The 21,683-nt window shown below is 41.9% G+C and overlaps 1 protein-coding gene across 5 annotated transcripts in view; it reads right to left on the reverse strand.

Moving 5' to 3' along the window:
- ikzf4 (IKAROS family zinc finger 4) overlaps positions 1 to 21,683 on the reverse strand; it is a 145,849-nt gene that overhangs the window by 27,053 nt on the left and 97,113 nt on the right. For 4 of the 5 annotated variants that reach the window (XM_070869551.1, XM_070869549.1, XM_070869550.1 and 1 more), the window contains 2 exons: positions 15,843 to 16,103; positions 13,716 to 13,883 (listed from right to left, as the gene is read on the reverse strand). In XM_070869551.1, the coding sequence (XP_070725652.1) occupies positions 13,716 to 13,883; positions 15,843 to 16,103 (429 nt within the window). The remainder of the gene's footprint in view (positions 1 to 13,715; positions 13,884 to 15,842; positions 16,104 to 21,683) is intronic. The other variant, XM_070869552.1, reaches the window with a different exon arrangement.

Below are 21,683 nucleotides of genomic sequence, written 5' to 3' on the forward strand. Positions count from 1 at the left end.
AACCCAGACTGACAGGAACAACATTTCCTGGTCTTCTGGGTGAGCAGTCCAATATTATAAGGGTTTGGCCAGTCTCAGTCCAAGTCCTAGAGATTGTTTCCTTGAAATAGTTTTCAAAACTGGGATGTCTACCAGCAGCTGGAGAGCAGGTGCTGGAAAATACTCTGTACAGTGTAGAATCCTGCTTGGTGTGGGTATAGAACACTGATGGAAAACACTTGGAAGAGCTGCTTAAATGAACTGAGTTTTCTATCCTGCACAGAATGTCTGGAATTTAGATGAAACGGGATATTTTCTTTTAATGCTTTGTTCACAAAGACCTTGTAGAGATGAGCGAGGGGCTAAAAGGCTGTATAATGTCAAAAGAGATTAGCATTTGTTTTGAATAAGTGATACATATGAAATATAGAAGCCTTTAGTTACAAGCAAAGCTGGAAGCCATTCTGTTTGAGAAATGAGAGAAAAGGTATTCCCCTCATTGCAAAGAACTACAGGAATTCAAGGTGATATTAGAAGTTAAAGGTGGTATTTAGCTAAAGCTAAGGGGGGGGAAAAAAAATAGAGGATTAAGGGAAAAACTCCAAAGATACCAGTGTTCTTGGATAATGCTCCTGGCTATTCAGATATTGAACTGAAACACAATCCTGGAAATAGGACATCATGACTTCAAATACTGGAGGCAGGAGTGATTGGGTCTTTTGTAGCATAGAACAGCCAGCGATACTTGGTGTTTTTGTCAAGATTGGCAGAAACACAAAATATCTCAGAGCTGGTGACTAAAATGGAAAGTCTAAGATACCCGAATAGAAGAGGGCATACACATGAAATAAGGCGACTCACAATCACAAAGAGCTCTTTGTATGGTGTAGATCCAATGCTGAAAGCAGCAAACATTCAAAATCAGAAATTAATGTGAATGAAAAGGAACTATTTGAAGCACTCTTCAGATGGCTTTGGCTATCATTTTTTCACTGCAGAGAGTGAAATAAACAGTCTGCCTCGAAAAATTGTTGAAGAACTCTCTATATATAAAAAAAACACTTTAGGAATACCTACTGATTTTCAGAGACTGAGCATGTTAAAGCACATTTTTCCATACGTCAGCAATGCAATTTTGCCTATGCAAAATTGTTTGCAATCCCATTGAATATTGGCACATGAATTCTAATGTAACCAACATCTTGCTCCCGTAAATCTGTTTTTTAAATAAATATCCCCGTTTAAAGTGGTGCGATAGCTTGAGCGTCAATGAACCACACCAGTGTGGCTGGGCAAAGGTTCTTATTGTGATCCCCTGCAGAGTGAACCCCAAACTCAACCAAGGAGGGATGCTCAGTGTAGGCTAGATACTTCCCCACAGGCTGTGCACTATTTCACCATCTCTTTTAAGTGAGGCCCAACTAAAGCCATGTTGCATTGTGCAATAGGGACACAGTAGGTTTTAAACGCTTCAAAACAAAATGGCAGTTTGATGTGTGAAGGGATAAAGCACAGTAGCTGCATTTGCCATCGTATCCAACTAATGATCTGATGTATACCATCAAACCACTCTCTTATGAACCATCCCCACACCCTGGACTGTTGATCAGTGTTTGTTATCAATAGGGTTCCTTTTTAAAGAGTACAGCAGTTCGAAACACAACCACCAAATTATGGCAGAAGAATATTCTGTAGTTTAACCTCTTCAGCAGCACACAGTTTATTTACACTGAAGAACTTACGTTACAAGTGTATCCTTAGAGGCTTCAAATGAAAGAAATTCTAAAAGACTTGACTAGCAGCAGTTTAAAAAGAAAAACAGAAAATATATTACAGCAGTAACACAACAAATGTAGACGGAGCTAGCACGGTTGGCTTCATAGAATATGCTCCAGCACTGAAACAGGCCGTTAGGTCCATCAAGTCTGTGCCAGTGTTTTCTTGCAATTTACATAAACTGGTTTGCTGTGTGAATGCTACAACTCTATAAAGTTCAATGTTGTTTGAAGAAGCTCCAAACTCCTCTCTACCAAATTCCTCGGAGATTTGGTCTCTGGAGTTTGTTAAAATTTGTTATTGTGGCAGTGGGAGCACAATTGGCCTCTGTCTCTAGTGAAAGGGAGGAGGAAAAATAACAGCCACACTTTCGATCACAGATTACCATCCAGTAAGCCCCACTGAAAAGGTGCATGTTGACATCTGCTAAGGGCAGGATCAGGCACAGCCATGATGCCACTCTGCTAGAACTCACTGTCCAATCTCGTGTGAATAGCCACTTGGGCAAGATACCAGAAGGGTGCCAGCCAGGTCTCGGGGATGTACACCAGCATGAATCACCATCTTCAGGAAAAGTAAGGGGAGAGAACTGGGAAGGAAGGGTGGAGTAAAGTAAAGAACCTAGAAATAAACATTTTAAAAGTAATTTAACAATTTCAAATTTAGAATCTTAAGCCATTAATTCTCAAAAGCCACAAATGACCAAACTAAGGGGGTGAGCAAGAGATGGCAACAAAACATTTTCAATTAATAGATACAACAGGTCTAGTTACCGGTGAATGAATACAAGGAATCCCAATACTGATCAGAACATAACTTACAATCTTGCAGTCACAGCCAAACAGCATTCTTCTAAGATGAATAGATTACAAAGTCTTGCTGAATTCTCAGCACCTTCTGACAATGTGATCTTTGGAGCATCTACCGTGTGCTGTGAAACGGGTATTATAGTCAGGCAATGGTTTACAGACAGTTGGGCAGACACGTGGTACAGCACACAAAAGGCAGAACGTAGGATGTAGTGAAAAAAAAGATTACCAGTTAAGATTATCATAAAATCGTTTCAGCAACATCTGCAGGTCATGTTGGTCTTGTTTAGTTTTCCCCTCAATTGCTAACCTTTCTTTACTAGTCTTGTTTCCCCTATAGGTAATCCAGCTTTATACCACAAGTTAGCCATGGAAAAAAATATGCTCGCCTCACATGTCGAAAAAAAGTCTCCATTTGCATATCGTGTTATGACTGGAAACATTGACATCACCCATTCCACTTGTCTGCCATATTGGTTCTAAACATTTAAAAAATGAAAACACATGCTGGTGGTGCGAATGGCATATTGAATAGGGTCTGATACGGGTTTAGGTGAAAGCGCGGTTGTGAAGAAAGCGGGTATAATTAATTCATAAGTTAGTTCCGTCAGGTCATATGCAGATTTAAAACTAATCTATTTTTGTGCATCTCACTTCGAAAAATCATTCCATATATTTAAAGAAGTTTGCAACTGATCTCACTATTAGCAGCCCACTCCTTACATTTTCCCCCAATACTGGCAGGTCTTTATACATATTCCATATACATACTGGCGAGTGATTCTAATCAAGTTCATATATTATAAAAAGGTATAGGAGAGAAGTGAAACGTAATTTTCACCAGTCACTAAAAAGTGCAGCCTTGACATCACTTGCAAGAAATCAGTGCAGATAGTTTCCTTGGTGTTTTAATGTTAATTAATTTGTAGACACCTCTACAAACACGGCATTTATGGATTTGTTGAGAGTGGAAAATACCCTGATGGACCTTTTTATGCTTCAGCCATGGTCTATATAGAAGCCATGGCAAATTGGGGTAATTTCAGACTTGGAACTTGTGTATTGTTACAGTTTATGTGAGATGAAACTTAATGGCAAAATAGAATACAAGAGGATGGATTGAAGCTGGATTTCTTAAGTTATTAGTACATTGTTTAGTCTCAATGGTTTCTGTAGTCAACTGACAGTTGAAAGTAGTGCAGAAGGATATTTGCAGGAGGGAATAAAAGGCATTATTTGTGGCATTACTGCAGGTTTACAGAGAAATACTTTTGAATGCAAGAGATTCATAGATGGAACAAATTATTTTGTAACCTTTGCTTTGTTGCAGGAAAATAGCTAGGTCGCTGTTAGGTTTCTCTCATACTCGGGAGCGAATGCCTCTATCTCTACAAACCGGAGTTTGATTTTATATACCCAATACCTGATAATGTAACATGACCCAGAGGTCGAACAGAAACGCTGTTGCTGCAATTAGGTCACTGGATTGGTACAGGCCCTCTTGTGTTCTCTTAGCCTTCGGATAGTGAAAGAACAAACACTATCAAGACTGTGACTTAATCTATAAAGTACAAAATAGATTTATTCGAAGTACAAAGTAGCAGAAAGCCAAAACAAAATATTTCACTGGATTACAGAATTTGTAACCTCAATCTCCTCAGGTACAGAAATATGATGTGACCCTTCACTTAACTTACTCAATATGACTACACCTGGACCAATGCCCATGACAATTTATACTTGAGGTTTTGTCATAAGCACTGAGTATTTAGATATTTGTCTTTCTCTTCCTATGAATGCAGAACTAAAAAACGGCAGCATGCTGCTCGAGATATACCTCCCTCTGTTGTTTAGAACTAGTAAAAAAGACTTGGATTTATGTAGCACCTTTCACGACCACCGGACGTCTCAAAGCACTTTACAGCCAATGAAGTATCTTTGGAGTGTAGTCACTTGTAATGTGGGAAATGTAGCATATGGGAATTCAAATGGTATTCTCCAGAGCTGAATATAGTTGAACAATTTAAATTGAATTGGTTTCCTGAACTTCTACCAGCCTCTATATTCAGGCTCATTACCGCCAACTGATTACACAGAATACTCAGCACAGAAACAGGCCAGTCCGCCCAACTAGTCTGTGCTGGTGTTTACATGCCACACCGTTCTGCTCCCATTCCATCACAGCCTTTCCGCATATCTTTCTATTCCCTTTTCGCTCATGTACTTGTCTAGTTTCCATTTGATAGCATCCAAGCTATTTGCCGCAATCACTTCCCATGGTAGCGAGTTCCACATTTTAACCACTGTATTGAGTAAAGAAATTTCATAGAATAAGAGAATGGTTACTGTATGGAAGGCGGCCATTCGGCCTGTCGAGTCCGTGCCGACTCTCAGCTAGTCCCACTCTCCCGCCCTTTCCCCGTAGCCCTGCAATTTTTTTTCCTTCCGATACTTATCCAACTCCCTTTTGAAAGATAAAATTAAGTCTGCTTCCACCACCCTTTCAGACAGTGCATTCCAGATCTTCACCACTCGCTGTGTAAAAAAGATTTTTACGTCGCCTTTCACTTTAAATCTGTGTCCTCTGGTTCTCGTCCCTTCCGTCAATGGGAACAGTTTCTCTCTATCTACTCTGTCCAGACCCCTCATGATTTTGAACACCTCTATCAAATCTCCTCTTAATCTTCTCTGCTCCAAGGAGAACAACCCCAGCTTCTCCAATCTATCAACATAACTGAAGTGCCTCGTCCCTGGAACCACTCTCAAATCTTTTCTGCATCTTCATTAAGGCCTTCATAACCTTCCTAAAGTGTGGTGTCCAGATTTGGACACAGTACTCCAGTTGGGACCAAACCAGAATTTTATATAAGTTCATGATAATTTTCACACTTTTGTACTCTATACCTCTATTTATGAAGCCTAGGATCCCGTAAGTGTTTTTAACTGCTTTCTCAACCTGCCTTGCCACCTTCAAAGATTTGTGCACACATACCTCCAGATCTCTTTGTTTGTGCACCCACTTTAGGATTGTACCCTTTAGTTTCTCATTCCTTATACCAAAATGCATCACTTTACACTTTTCTGCATTAAATTTAATCTGCCACGTGTCCACCCATTTCACCAGCCTGTCTGTCTTCCTGAAGTCTATCATTCTCCTCACTATACTGCCAAGTTTTGTGTCATCTGAAAATTTTGAAATTGTTCCCCATACATCTACGTCCAAGTCATTAATATAGATCAAGAAAAGCAGTGGTCCCAGAACCGACCCCTGGGGAACACCACTGTATACCTTCCTCCAGTCCAAAAACCATCCAACCATCCAAGTGACTGTTCATTTTGTCCCTGATTACTGTTTCTAAAAGTTTCCCCACTACCGAGGTTAAAGTGACTGGCCTGTAGTTGCTGGGTTTATCTTTACACCCTTTCTTGAACAATGGTGTAACATTTGCAATACTCCAGTCCTCTGGTACTACCACCGTATCTATGGAGGATTGGAATATTATGGCCAGTGCCTCCGTGATTTCCGCCCTCAATTCCCTCAGCATCCCAGGATGCATCCCATCCGCTCCTGGTGATTAAACTACTTTAAGCACAGCCAGCCTTTGATACCTTTATCAATGTTTATCCTATCAAATGTCTCCACTACCTCCTCCTTCACTATGTCTATGGCAGCATCGTCTTCCTTTGTGAAGAGAGATGCAAAGTACTCATTTAGTACCTCAGCCATACTCTCTGCCTCCATGCGTAGCTCTCCTTTTTGGTACCGAACCGCCCCACCCCTCCTTTTACTATTTATATGCCTACAGAAGGATTTTGGATTACCTTTTATGCTGGTGGACATTCCATTCTCATACCCTCTTTTTGGCCCTCGTTATCTTTTTCACTTCTCCACTGACCTTTCTATATATAACCAGATTCTCAGATGTATCTGCAACCTGACATTTGTCATACACACCTTTTCTGTTTCATCATATTGGCTATCTGTTTTGTCATCCAGGGATTCTGACTTTAGTTGCCCTACCTTTTGCCCTAGTGGGAATGTACCTCGACTGTACCCGAACTATTTCCTCTTTAAAGGCCTCATTCCCGATTGTATTCATTAGTAACTATCGTGTATTTATGGCTCCAAGTTTTGGATTTTTGGAAGCATTCTCTCCACCCCATTCATATAGACCTCTGTCAGGTCATCTCTAAGTCTGAATACAATCACCATCACTAATGAAGTAGTATTCGATAAAATAATGGGACGAGAGGCGGACAAGTCCCCTGGACCTGATGGCTTACATCCTAGGGTCTTAAAATAAGTGGCTGCAGAGATAGTGGTTGTAATCTACCAAAATTCCCTGGATTCTGGGGTGGTCCCAACGGAATGGAAAACTGCAAATGTAACAACCCTATTTAAAAAAGGAGGCAGACAAAAAGCAGGAAACTATAGACCAGTTAGCCTAACATCTGAGGTTGGGAAAATGTTGGAGTCCATTATTAAGGAAGCAGTAGCAAGACATTTGGAAAAGCATGATTCAAATCAATGTCAGCATGGTTTTATGAAAGGGAAATCACGTTTGACAAATTTGCTGGCGTTCTTTGAGGATGGTGGATAAGGGGGGACCAGGGGATGTGGTGTATTTGAATTTCCAGAAGGCATTCGATAAGATGCCACATAAAAGGTTATTCACAAGATAAAAGTTCACGGGGCTGGGGGTAATATATTAGCATGAATAGAGGATTGGCTAACTAACAGAAAACAGAGAGTCGGGATAAATGGGTCATTTTCCGGTTGGCAAACAGTGACTAGTGGGGTGCCACAGAGATCGGTGCTGGGTCAACAACTATTTACAATCTACATTAATGACTTGGATGAAAGGACCGTGTAATGTAGCCAAGTTTGCTGATGATACAAAGATGGGTGGGAAAACAAATTGTGAGGAGGACGCAAAAAATCTGCAAAGGGATATAGACAGGCTAAGTGAGTGGGCAAAAATTTTGCAGATGGAATATAATGTGGGAAAATGTGAAGTTATCCACTTTGGCAGAAAAAAATAGAAAGGCAAATTACAATTTAAATGGAGAAAAATTGCAAAGTGCTGCATACAGAGGGACCTAGGGGTCCTTGTGCATGAAACACAAAAAGTTAGTATGCAGGCCAATGGAGGTTAGAAGGATGAGAGGGGATCTCAGAAACATAAAATTCTGACAGGACTGGACAGGTTAGATACAGGAAGAATGCTCCTGATGTTGGGGAAGTCCAGAACCAGGGGACACAGTCTAAGGATAAGGGGTAAGCCATTTAGGACAGGGATGAGAAGAAACTTCTTCACTCAAAAGAGTTGTTAACCTGTGGAATTCTCTACCACAGAGAGTTGCTGATGCCAGTTCGTTGGATATATTCAAGAGGGAGTTAGATGTGGCCCTTATGGCTGAAGGGATCAAGGGGTATGGAGAGAAAGCAGGAAAGGGGTACTGAGGTGACGATCAGCCATGATCATATTGAATGGTGGTGTAGGCTCGAAGGGCCGAATGGCCTACTCCTGCACTTATTTTCTATGTTTCTATGAATCTTGGCCTTTATTGCAAAGGGGATAGAGTATAAAAGACGAGAAGTCCTGCTACAACTGTACAGGGTATTGGTAAAGCCACACCTAGAGTACTAAATACAGTTTTGGTCTCTGTATTTAAGGAAGGATATACTTGCATTGGAGGTTGTTCCGAGAAGGTTCACTAGGTTGATTCCGGAGATGAGGGGTTTGACTTACGAAGATAGGTTGGGCCTATACACATTGACGTTAAGAATGAAAGGTGATCTTATTGAAACATACAAGAGGGGGCTCGACAAAGTGGATGCAGAGAGGATATTTCCACTCATAGGGGAAACGAAAACTAGGGGACAATGTCTTAGAATAAGGGGCCGCCCATTCAAAACTGAGATGAGGAGGAATTTCTTCTCTGAGGGTTGTAAATCTATTGAATTCTCTGCCCCAGAGAGCTGTGGAGGCTGGGTCATTGAATATATTTAAGGCGGAGATTGACAAATTTTTGAGCGATAAAGGGAGTAAATGGGGAGCAGGCAGGGAAGTGGAGCTGAGTCTATGATCAGATCAGCCATGATTTTATTGAATGGTGGAGGAGGCTCACTGGGCCAAATGGTCTACTCCTGCTTCTTTTATGTTCTTTTCCGATAGCTGTAATTGCTTGCTTTGCCCTGAAAACATTCTCTGAAACTGGTTTCCATTTGCTTTGCAATCAAAACATATTGCCATAGGAATATTGCTTTTGAAGTGACATTTTGCATTCCAGACAGTGTTGCGTATCCTCTCCAATATGTGGAAACAAGGTAGTAGAGACACACACAAGCAAATGAGAAATTATTTCACAGTAAAAGTAACCAAATTTAAAGCAATAAGCCATAGCTCACAGTAATCAAAAATATATAAACTTTATGATTTGAATGGTAATAGAACTCCGATCGATATTAAAAAAATTGTTTTACAAGCAAAAGGAAAAATTTATTTCAAACAATTGACCATCAAATATTACTAAAAAAAAAACGACTTGCATTAATATACAGGTTGAACTTCCCTTATCCGGAACCCTCGGGACCTGGCCTGTTCTGGATAAGGGATTTTTCCGGTCGAGGGATGGTCACGTTAAATCGGATGGTACAGGTACTGAAGCAAGGGGCTATCGGGGCTGGCTGGCTTGGGGTTGGGAGTGCGGCAGAGAGATCATGGTGGGGTGGGGGGGGGGGGTGGATCGCAGGGTCAGTCCAGCGATTACGGGAGTCGGCAGTGAGGAAGGACGTCAATTTGTTCAGGTCGGAGTTCTGCGCATGTGCCACCTGGTGGCCGGGAATGGTTCTGGATAAGGGAGTTCTGGATAAGGGAGATTCAACCTGTGGTGCCTTTCATGACCACTGGACGTCTCAAAGTGCTTTACAGCCAATGCAGTACTTTTGGAGTGTAGTCACTGTTGTAATGTGGGAATCGCAGCAGCCAACTTGCCCACAGCAAGCTCCCACAAACAGCAATGTGGTAATGACCAGATAATCTGTTTATTTTGTTATGTTGATTGAGGGATAAATATTGGCCAGGACACTGGAGATAGTGCCATGGGATCTTTTACATCCACCTGAGGGGGCAGATGGGGACTCGGTTTAACCTCTCACCCGGAAGACATGCACTCCCTCAGCTCTGCACTGGAATGTCAGTTTAGATTTATGTGCTCAAGTCCCTGAAGTGGTATTTGAACCCACAACCTTCTGACTCAGCGGCGAGGGTACTACCAACTGAGTCACGGCTGGCACCTCAATGGTCTATTATCTTGTGATCAAACTTGTATAGTTCAAGAGTTAAATATAATGCACAAATCAGATCTCCAGAGATAGACTATGGTGCAATGTGAACGCTTTGTAAAATGTGACCATCTGGATAGAGGAATTTACAATCGAAGTGTTACAGTACCAAATTACTATGAGACAACTACTGAGTACACAAAATAAAGCCTATTTTCTGAAACAGCCATTTTTATTCAGAAGCATCAACTCAACACTGGTCTCCACAAAACTATTATAGTCCAGGTTACAAGAAACCTTCACAAAAATACAAAAGCAGGAAGGTCCTGCTGCAACTGTATAGGGTATTGGTGAGGCCGCACCTGGAGTACTGCGTGCAGTTTTGGGTCACCTTACTTAAGGAAGGATATACTGGCTTTGGAGGGGGTAACAGGTGATTCACTAGGCTGATTCCGGAGATGAGGGGGTTACCTTATGGTGATAGATTGAGTAGACTGGGTCTTTACTCGTTGGAGTTCAGAAGGATGAGGGGTGATCTTATAGAAACATTTAAAATAATGAAAGGGATAGACAAGATAGAGGCAGAGAGGTTGTTTCCACTGGTAGGGGAGACGAGAACTAGGGGGCACAGCCTCAAAATACAGGGGAGCCAATTTAAAACCGAGTTGAGAAGGAATTTCTTCTCCCAGAGGGTTGTGAATCTGTGGAATTCTCTGCCCAAGGAAGCAGTTGAGGCTAGCTCATTGAATGTATTCGAGTCACAGATAGATAGATTTTTAACCAATAAGGAAATTAAGGGTTACGGGGAGCGGGCGGGTAAGTGGAGCTGAGTCCACGGCCAGATCAGCCATGATCTTGTTGAATGGCGGAGCAGGCTCGAGGGGCTAGATGGCCTACTCCTGTTCCTAATTCTTATGTTCTTATGTTCTTACATATTTTTACATCAGTACTACTAAAATTATTAAAATGAATGACGCTCATCTTGCTCACAAGAGTGCAAAGTGACATTAGCCTGATCATAATGGTACTTCAATAGGACAGGCATGTACACTTGCGCTCTCATTATTTTAAATGAAGGAAGTCAGACCCAGTACAAGCCAACAGCGCAAACCAATCTCCTGAATAAGCCTCTTTCCCCCAATACATTCGAAATATTCACAAAGAATTTCCCTCACTACAGTCATTCATCAGGCTGAATTACACAACTGTGAATGGAACAACATTTTAGGATCTTAATTGTGTCCCAAAATTACTTTTCGGGTCAAGAAATAATTTCATAAAGCAAGGCACATAATAAAGTTACATTAAAAACCCCTTGCAAGATTCTCTGATTATTTGCACTAGCATTGTACGTTCAACCCCCACAAGTACATCATTGGCTGTGAAGCGCTGTAGGACATCCTTAGGCCGTGAAAGGCGCTACATAATTAACAAGTTCTTTCTTAATATAAAGGAGGGGACTTTCCAGTCTCCGAGGTGGAAGAAGTTACGCACTGCTCAATTCAAAAGAAGTTTTGTCTCATCAGGGATGCGTTTAACTGAAATAAAATAGATGGGTTTTCCATCATTCTGCGCATCTACTATTTATTATTAGCTCCCCTCCCACATTGCATATTCAATATTCAGGATCATGGTAGCCCTCAGGCTCGAGGCTAAAATGCACTTTTACGTAATTAGAAAAAAAATAAAGCATGTATTTTCAACCCAGTTGATTTTATCTTGTAAACTGCTAGCTAGCATGGCTTTGTTCGGTAAAGTCAAACTTTTTTTTTTAAATAGGGGATTTTTTTCCTTCTCTCGGCACCTGTTAACAGAAAATGTGGCACCTGCTCGATTGGCAAGAATGAAAATACCACAGTGATCTCGATTTGAGAACTGCAAAACACAACCAACTAGCACAAATTACTTCAGTTAGGGCCCGAGGGCATGTTTACGTCACGGAACCTTGTAAAAAGATTCCAACTGGAAAATGTTCGTAGTTTTCTCGCTTTACAAAAAAAGTTACATGCAATAACTAAACTGCATGTCTGCAGTGAGAGCAAAATATTTGGAAGAAAAGCTACTTAGCCATCAAGCTATTCTTTCAACAGATCACATTATTTTGCATTCTTATGGATTCTCTCTCATTTCGGTAATCTCTGGAGAAAGGGAAAACCACAGATAAGAATTTTCAAGATAAAACAAATTTCTCCCAGATTGTCAATGGTAATCTTGCAAAATTCCAGGATATCAAACCAACATTACAACCTGCACCACTCAATTCTAGCTAGTTGTATTCAACGAGGATATTTCCATGGTGCTAGCAGCACAAGAACCATTCTGTTCCATGCAATAATTATTCAGCTCGGTCTGCTCTTATACTTATAACCCTTCAGTCTGGTTTGTAACTAGATATTTAACCAAGCTCTTTTACGACGAATACAAACTACTAACTGCCTTTGCCAAGTCTACTCCACTTATCTACTACTCTACATGGGGGAAAACTTCTCATCTATAGCTGTGCTCGAGTTCAAAAGAGTTTTGCATTTACAGGTTTTCAAGACCCAAGCTTGGGGGTCACCTAACCACTACATACCAATCTCTCTCACATTCTCTCCTGTAAGCGTCAGTGATTATTGAGTCATGTCCCCTGCAAGTCGAGATGACCACTGATTCCTCCTGCCTCGTAACAAAATATGCGCTGGAGGAAACAACTCTTGCTGGGGTATCATTACAGAAGTGCTGGCAAGTGCGAGCTACAATGCTGAACATCAGCAGGTGATCATGGAGTGTGTTGCAGCCAAGTCGCTGGAGGGAGGCCAGAACGTCGGCGACCAGCTCTGCTGGATGGGCCACATCGTCTGCATTCCCGACTCGAGACTCCCTAAGCAAGCGCTCTACGCGGAACTCCTACACGGCAAGCAAGCCCCAGGTGGGCAGAGGAAACGTTTCAAGGACACCCTCAAAGCCTCCTTGATAAAATGCAACATCCCCACCGACACCTGGGAGTCCCTGGCCAAAAACCGCCCTAAGTAGAGGAAGTAAATCCGAGAGGGCGCTGAGCACCTCGCGTCTCATTGCCGCGAGCATGCAGAAAGCAAGCGCAGATAGCAGAAGGAGCATGCGGCAAACTAGTCCCACCCACCCTTTCCTTCAACGACTGTCTGCCCCACCTGTGAGAGAGATTGTAATTCCCGCATTGGACTGTACAGCCACCTGAGAACTCACTTTGAGAGTGGAAGCAAGTCTTCCTTGATTTCGAGGGACTGTCTATGATGATGATGCAGCCAAGTTTGATTCTGTCCTCACTTGTCATGCATACATATGCAATTTCCAGTAAGGGGAGGGTCACTGGGTAACGATCGGAGCAGGAACTCTGAGCAATTTGCTCCTCCCTACCCCGAGGAAACATAGGTCAGTTGGAGACACGCTGAGAGATCAGCTTTTGCACCGCCACCCATGAATCAAAACTGGCATCTTCCTGATCTGTATGGATCAGCAGCAAACAAGGCCATATACCCACAGGACCATTAGAGAGCCTCAAACAGATGATCTTTAAGAGAACACTACTAAAAAGGCATACTACAATTAATGGCATGTCGTACATTTTCTTCAAATTTCTTTTCAAATATATGTCCTGGTAAAATTGATTTAAAAAAAAAAAAAATCTTTGCAGCAAACTATGGTCATAGAACAGAAATCGAGACCTCGAGTAAGCCTATTTCCTGCACCTTACTCCTCCCCTAAACATAATTCCATTGTCCTCAAAGACTACTTAGTCAATTTCTTCTTTAATCTTTGAAACAACTGTTGTGCAAGATACATTTTCTTTTATAAAAGTTCACGTTTCTCGCCATGCTCCTCGCAAAATTCCACCCACCAACCTGCATGTGTTCGGAGATGTCCGCTGAGTGCATCCCTTCTCCGACAGGCATAATTACAGAATGGGCATTTAAACGGCTTCTCCCCAGAGTGTAATTTGATGTGCCGCAAGAGGTTTCCTTTCTGTGTGAACGAGGCTCCACACTGGTTACAATGGAAGGGGCGTTCACCTGAGGAAGAAAGATAGGCAGAAAGGTCAGAGCGAGGAAGAGAAAAAAAAATATATTTTTTAAATCAGCTTTTCAACCTAACATCTGTGTGTTCATTAAGGTGAAGGGTGACAATGCTAGAAAACAAAGGATTTTCCAATTTCTGGAATTCAAAGTGATGTACAGGTCATACTTAATTTGGAATGCAACTGACTTTTTGAAACTTGTCCATTTGAACAAGTGAAGATAGTAAACAGAAAATCATTTGCATTTATATCATGCTTTATCACGTCTCTCAGGACATTCCAAAGCGCTTCACATACAATGAATTGCTTTGGAAGTACAGACATGTGTAGGCGAACGCAGCAGCCATTTTACACACAGCAATGAACCCCCAAACAGCAAATGAGGTGAATGACCAGTTAATGTTTTTGGTGGTGTCGAAGAACAGAAGTTCACCAGGACATGTGGCAAACTCCCTGCTCTTCTTTAAATAGTGCCAGTGGATTCAACATCCACATGTACCAGTGGAATAGGCAGACAGAGCCTTGGTTTAATGTGTCATCCAATGAGCGGCACCCTCTGACCACCTTTGTGCTGCAGCCTAGATTTTGTGCTCAAGTGGAATGGGTTCAAATCCAGAACACCGGTTGAGGCTAGAATTCTGCCAATTGAGCCAGGCTGACACTGGATCCAAAAAAAAAAAAGTGGAGGTGTTTGAATCTGACACACTACCCAACCTTCAGACCGCCTGTCGGTCAAAACTGTTTATCATATAGATCACCAAATTTAAAATTGCTTTGGAAGGATCCAATAAGTCGATCACCATTATGATTAGCTGTGTACTCAGTTTAGTGTCATGCTGAATAGTTGATCAGGTTGTCAAGCTTAAACTGGAAGCAGCTACCAGGATGACCCATCTCAGATACAGTATGGTCCTAGAAGCACTTACTAAATGTACTAAATACAACAGAAGACAGACAAAAGGTATCATAATTGCTATTTGAGCATTCAAGATTTTAAGGGTTTGAGCACCAGCATCAGGTATCCTGACCTGCAAAGATATGATTACGAATCCACGAGCTGCTCAATTCTAGCCAGTTCAAGTTGCAGTTAGATGTGCCCAGAAAAAAGAACCAGAGGAAAAATTAGCAAGTAAGAAAACAAAAAGGAGAGAGAAAAAAAAAATCTAACCCACTGAGCACTGAAAGGCCCCTCAGCTTTCTTGCCACACATCGGTCAAAAATTAATCGAAATCAAATTTCATTAAACATACATTCTGTAAACACAGCATTCTGGTAATAAGCAAACAAACCATTGTAATTGTTTCTAGTAAGTTCTGTGCTCTTGCTGAGGGACATCAATACTGGGAAAAGGATTTGTTTTTAAAAAGACTTGTATCTGGTATAGCACAGGTCTGATGCAGGATACGGCTCGCTCTGCCTCAAAGCACGTTAACTCCAACCACACCAGAAACACCCAATACAGCAGTGCAATATTTCCATTCCCCACCCGAGCCATCCACGGGGCTTCACTGAATTTAGCGGCAACTTATTGTAGTCTTGCGCTGTGGGACTCACTTGAAGCTGAATTGTGCCAAACTGGTTACATTTTTGATTTTGCAGAGATATGTTGCTGCAGTCCTCAAATGGGTCGAGAGAAAAAGTGCAAATGGCAAATGCAAAAGCAGAACTCCAAAAAAAAAGCTCCAAGAATATTTGCAGAAAGTTTTTGGAAGGACACCTAAAATGTATGCAAGCTGAACTTTAAGTCCTCAAAATGTTCAGCTGCCAGAGTGGTGTGGACACTGCAGTTCCATTTGTCTGCTCCTATAACCGGAGGCTCCCAGGGACAGAAATAACTGGGCAAACTTCACAGGCAAATAAATCACAAGTGAGTTCAAACAACTGCCACCACAGATAGAGACTTTAAGCCCCACTACATGCCACTCCATTTCCTTACTTGTGTAAACATACTTACCAGTGTGGCTCCTCTTATGTACCATAAGAACATTCGGTCCGATGCAGACCATTCCGCATAGATCACACTTCAGTTTTCCATTAGGAAGGCGAATCCCTCCAGGAGAATGAGGTCCCTGCCCCGTGCCCTCACAGAATCCTAGCGGGTCCGACAAAGACTCATCCGCAATGATTGCTTCATCTTTATCACTAGCGCCATCCTCCTGTGCCAGAAGCCTCCCTGCCTCTTCATCGCTGTACATCTCAACCTTGATGGAGTTGGCTGCAAATGAACATCAGAAATGTCAGATGGAGCCGTAAGACGACAGGGCTAGACACCAGGTACGGGGCGCTGTTCAAGACGGGCCAGCTGGCAACTAGTGTGCAGCAACTAAATTTTGTGAACCCTCATGGAGCATCCTTAGCCAAACATTTGTAAGTTTGAAGCAAGAGAGGAGCCAGCATTATAGATGACCTGTGCCAAACCTCACCTGGGAGATCATTGCGTACAGAAACGGTGGGGGAGGGGGAAATCCAATTCTACAGCACTGTTGTCCTTCAGCTTATGAGCACACAATGAACATACATATATAAATAAAAACACAAGCACTCAAAAACACACAATTCACTCAGGCCATTTCATTTATCCACGTAACTGCAAACAAGTAATTTTTCAGCAACATTTAATGATACGATAGCAGACCTAGAAGACCTCTCCCAGGAATGAAGCAATAATTGGGATAAAAGATGTGAAAAGATCCACTCAAAGAACACAGTTTGGAAATGGACAGAATTGGACTCTTAAGTAATGAATGAGAACTATCAAGCGTAAATGATAGGATGACAACGACTTGGAGCAGCAGACAACAAAAACTGTGGCACGGCTAAGACAGCAGAAGCATTCGGAAAGGACGAGAGCACTCGCTGAGATGGAGAAGACTCGGTAGAAGTAGCAGGACAAAGAAAAATATACACAACAGTTAAAATGAAGCCTCCTGTAACCACTTTCAAACAACCCTCCCTCAAACACTAGTGTGTTATTCTTTCCATTTCCTCCTCTTCTCAACAGCTTACCAATGAACCCTCGCCTCCAGCTGAGAGAGAGAGAGCAGGCAAGGAACATGAATTTCTCCACAAGCACAATTGATAATGAGTGAATGGAACAGGTAATGTAATTTAAAAGGGAGAGGAAATTTACACAAGGTTTATGCTACCTTCCAGCTTTCAAAGTATTTCGTCTAATTTCCACACTTTCAGTGCAGTACTATTTATATTTTTCTTCTGGTTAAAGTAATGCACATCAGTACTGGGAAATGAAACACTTTTCTACTTTTGGTATCTGTGTCAGCATTCAGTATAGACAAATGCCTCTTTACAATCCCTGTATGCTATAAGCACCAAGGCGAATCTCGGTTCGAAGCGTTTGGAGTAGTTTTGTGCTACGGACTTTATCCCTCCCAGGAAATGGTTCAAAACCATCTTGCACTCCTGCAGTTTGGACTGTGTGGAAACCCAGGTCCTAGAGGCGACAGTAACAAGCCATCGACAAATAAACCATTAGAATAATCCAAGAGCCTTGAAATACACCATTAAAGATTAAATTGTTCAGGAGAACTAGGCTCCCCCATCATTGCCATCTATCAAGGTTTATCTTTCAGCCAGGAAAATGGTCAGTTTGGATGATGGCTACTGTGGAGAAGGCAATCAATGCCACTTATACCTAGTCAGCAGAAAGCATGGTTTTGCAGAAAAGCCCCATTCCCATTTCTTTCCCACAACCTGTCACAGAACACTCACTGTGGACAATAGAACAGTACTAGGAATCTAATTCACACCCTCTGGATGGAAGTCCAGCAACTACATTAGGTTCGGTCTCGAGAGCAACTACAGGATACAATCAGTGCTGTATTTAATATAAAAAGGCTTCTTTAAACTTCGCTTTGGAAGCGAGCAGTTAACAATAAAAATTAAAATTCAGAGCAAACAAAACAAGTTTAAATAAACTGGGTTTGAAAGATAAAAAAAATTACCTGCAACTTGAAATTTATTTCTCCTCAAAACTTGAAGATTCATTATTAGACGCAACAAGCGGTGTGAGGGTCAATGAGATTACAGAGGATTACATTTAGAACAGAGCCAAATCCGTAAAAGAAAAAAAAATGCAGTTTCTCAGAATGCATATCTCTTTCCATCTGTTTACGAGAGTTTTTGGATTTAAACTCGGGGATTGCATTCATAGATGCATTCAGTTTAAAAGAAAAAGACACTATGCAGCAGATTCAATCCCAAAATTAAATCTCATTATTCTGGATGAAATGTATCCATGCAATTTGTCATTATATTAGAAGTCCCAAGTCAAGCAGGATACCAACTGGCAAAATCAACAAACCATTCCCACAATCCTTGGCCTTTCAGTTCTATGAATGCAAAATTAGTCCGAATAGAAAAAGATTTTCTACTTTGTGTATTAAAATACCCAATTCAAAAACTGTCATGGCAACCAGTGGATTTGCCATGGTAGCAGACCACTCTAATACTGTAGTAAATGTCTGCGGAGAACCAACTGGAACACTCAAAAATAATGAGCAAGAAAAAAATAACCTGCCATTTAAAACGCAGGTCATATTTTCCAGCTCCACTTCTTTCCCATTTTCTCTTCATGAAGATGCTGGTATTGGCTGTGACATGGGTCCACAGTTGCTGGTAGTACCTTGCTTAAGTGGCTATTCATATGTGAGCTTTGACACAGAGTGCAAACAGCTCATTTGATCGATTTTTTAAAAAGTGGGATTTGGGGAGAGGATGAAGGAAAGAACTAAGGGTGGTGGTGGTGGGGGGGGGGGGGGGGGGGTGTGCTGGCAAGCTGAATATCACACCCGAGCGCAATCCTGCACTCACCATATAGGAGAGTCTGGAGCAGGAATCATGGCTGCTTTTATCCTCTGCTCAGCCCAGGAGCTCGGAGGCTCGCATGCCCACAGCCAAGTTCACCTCGTGGGACACAGACTGAAGTCAAACCTGGAACAACTGGTTTGTGTTGCACTAAGCTGTGTCTGTATCCATTAATAAGTCAATCATCTCATAAGTACATTCATCCCTTCGAGCCTGCGCTGCCATTCAATAAGAGACTGATCTTCTACTTCAATTCCACCTCGCCACACTATCCCCATATCCCTCGATTCCCTTAGTATCCAAAAATCTATCGTTCTCAGTCTTGAATATACTCAACAACTGAGCATCCACAGCCCTCTGGGTTCGAGAATTCCAAAGATTCACAACCTTTTTTGAGTGAAGAAATTTCTCTCCCATTTTTAATCTCTCTCACATTTCTTCCACTGCACACATCATTTCGAGGGCCAAAAGGCAACTATGTGACATGTTCCCTGGCTTCAACAATACTCCTATTAAGACAGGAAGTACTCCAAGATCATCCTGGGGTGACACCTGCCTCTTTGCTTTCCGCTCCCTCTTCAGCACCTCCCAACAGTACAGAACACGCTATATATTTTAACGTCAAACACTCCCCCTTCACGACAACACATTGGAACACCAACACACAGCTCCATTCATGCAATACTGACCAATAATTTTGCTACACATGAGTAAATTGGAATATATTACAGAAACTTAACTTGAAATGATCAATTTGGATTTCTGTGCTCCTCACACTTATCCATAAAAACTTTACATCTCAAACTGCACCTTGTATTTGAACTGTGAGTAAAGAAACCAACCTTAATTTTATACGAAACAAACTTATTGGAAAGTTTACGCAGCACAGTGCACATTTTCACTGATCTTTAATAAAATGAGTACATACACTTAGACAACATTCAACAATTTAGCACATAATGTTGGTTACTTAACACCAGGTTAGAATTCGAAAGTGGCAAAACATCATTCCTACCCCAATTTGGAGAGCACGCATTAAAGGTCCCAAATTGGTTTTAAAATCACACGATAATTACAGATAAGGAAGAACTTTCAGCCCATCTCAGCTTAACCATCCAGAATGGCCCAAGTGGGTCCCCATTATAGCACCCAATTGGGTCTTAAATGATTCTCCCCTCCATGACTGTATCCGGGGATTCCATTTCACATATTTATCACTGTGGTGGAGGTGCGACAGATGAGGGTACGGGGCCCAGGGGCAGCACGGGGCCAGCCCACACTGCGATGTGTGCACGCTAGGTCCGTGCAACAGAGCTGGTCTCCAGTCGTCCTGGTTAACCCTTGCCACTGGACCAAGACCTAGCTCTGTCGAGCCCTTGTGGTGGCTGGTGTGCACACGTTAAAAAAAATCCACGCACAGGTATATTCCATCCCCTCAATTGCCGCTCAGGACTGGAACATCGGGTCCTTCATCGAAACATCTGTGAACTTGTGGAAGCAAGTCATCCTCGTTCGAGGGACTGCCTGTGATTTATCACTGAAGAACGTCCCATCAATCCTAAACTTGTCTTGTACTAGTTTGAACCAGTGTCCCCTTGTCTTCTCTCAATTTAATTTGATGTAATTGTCCGGATTTTCCTTTTTCATAGCATTTACTATCTCATGTGCCTCTAAGATCACTTCTCAAGAAGTCCATCAAGGCTGAAAAGCCCAATTTTCTCCTTTTGCTGCTCACAAGTCAGACCACTTACCCTGGTGATCAATGGAAGGAGAGAGACAGGAGAAAAAGGGAGAGAGAAGAGAAACAAAGAAAAGGGAGGGAGAGAGGAAGAAATCCCATCAAGTTATACTCCATATTTGTGGACTTAATTTAAGAATGACCAAGGCATACCAACTAAAACCCCTTCAACAACATTGAGATTTTATATATAGGTCAGCTACGGAAGTCAGCTAAATTTTGCGTGGAAGAACTTGCAACCAACAAATAAAATAAACTCGCCCTATATGGAGCAAATGCTGCAAAATCAAATAACCAATGGTAGTGTGTGCTTTTAAATAAATTATTTTAAAATAACAGTATGATTAGTTCATATTACATTCGTTGTATCAAATCTTAGCAGCTTTACGTTTCGATGTACAGTATAAACTATTTCACTATAAGGTAGTCTCACCAATTACAATGTTGTCTTAACTTTAGACTATTTCCATTTAACTGCCTGTAAGCCTTTTAAATTATCAAAAATTCCACACTTCTCCCTTTGAGGATAGGCATGGCACAGTTGCTAATTTCATGATTAAATAGGGGGGCTTCAGTAGCATAGTGGTTATGTTACTGGACCAGTAATCCAGAAGCCTGGACTAATGATCCAGAGACATGAGTTTAGCTGAGAGTTTAAGCCCATGACGGGACCGGAGCATAGAAACATAGAAAATAGGAGCAGCAGTAGGCCATTCGTCCCTTCAAGCCTGTACTGCCATTCAATATGATCATGGCTGATCCTCTATCTCAACACCATATTCCTGCTTTTTCCCCATACCCCTTGATGCCTTGTGTCTAGAAATCTATCTATCTATCTCCCTCCCTCCCTCCCTCTTAAATATATTCAGTGACTTGGCCTGCACAGCCTTCTGTGGTCGAGAATTCCACAGGTTCACCAGCCTCAGTAAAGAAATCTCTCCTCATCTCAGTCCTAAGTTTCCAACCCCATATCCTGTGACTGTGACCCCTTGTTCTAGCCTTCCCAGCCCGGGGAAACATCCTCCCTCCATCCAGTCTATCCAACCCAGTCAGAATTTTATACGTTTCAATGAGATCCCCTCTCATTCTTCTAAGCTCTAGTGAATACAGGCCTAGTCGACCCAATAGCATGCGAACGAGGACGACACTTCAGTGCTGTACTGAGGAGCTACTGCACTGTGTCAGTCAGAGGTGGCATCTTTTGGACGAAAGGCTGAACTGAAGCCCCATGTG

This window comes from Pristiophorus japonicus, chromosome X (genome assembly GCF_044704955.1).
Source record: "Pristiophorus japonicus isolate sPriJap1 chromosome X, sPriJap1.hap1, whole genome shotgun sequence".
In the NCBI taxonomy this organism is placed as follows: domain Eukaryota; kingdom Metazoa; phylum Chordata; class Chondrichthyes; family Pristiophoridae; genus Pristiophorus; species Pristiophorus japonicus.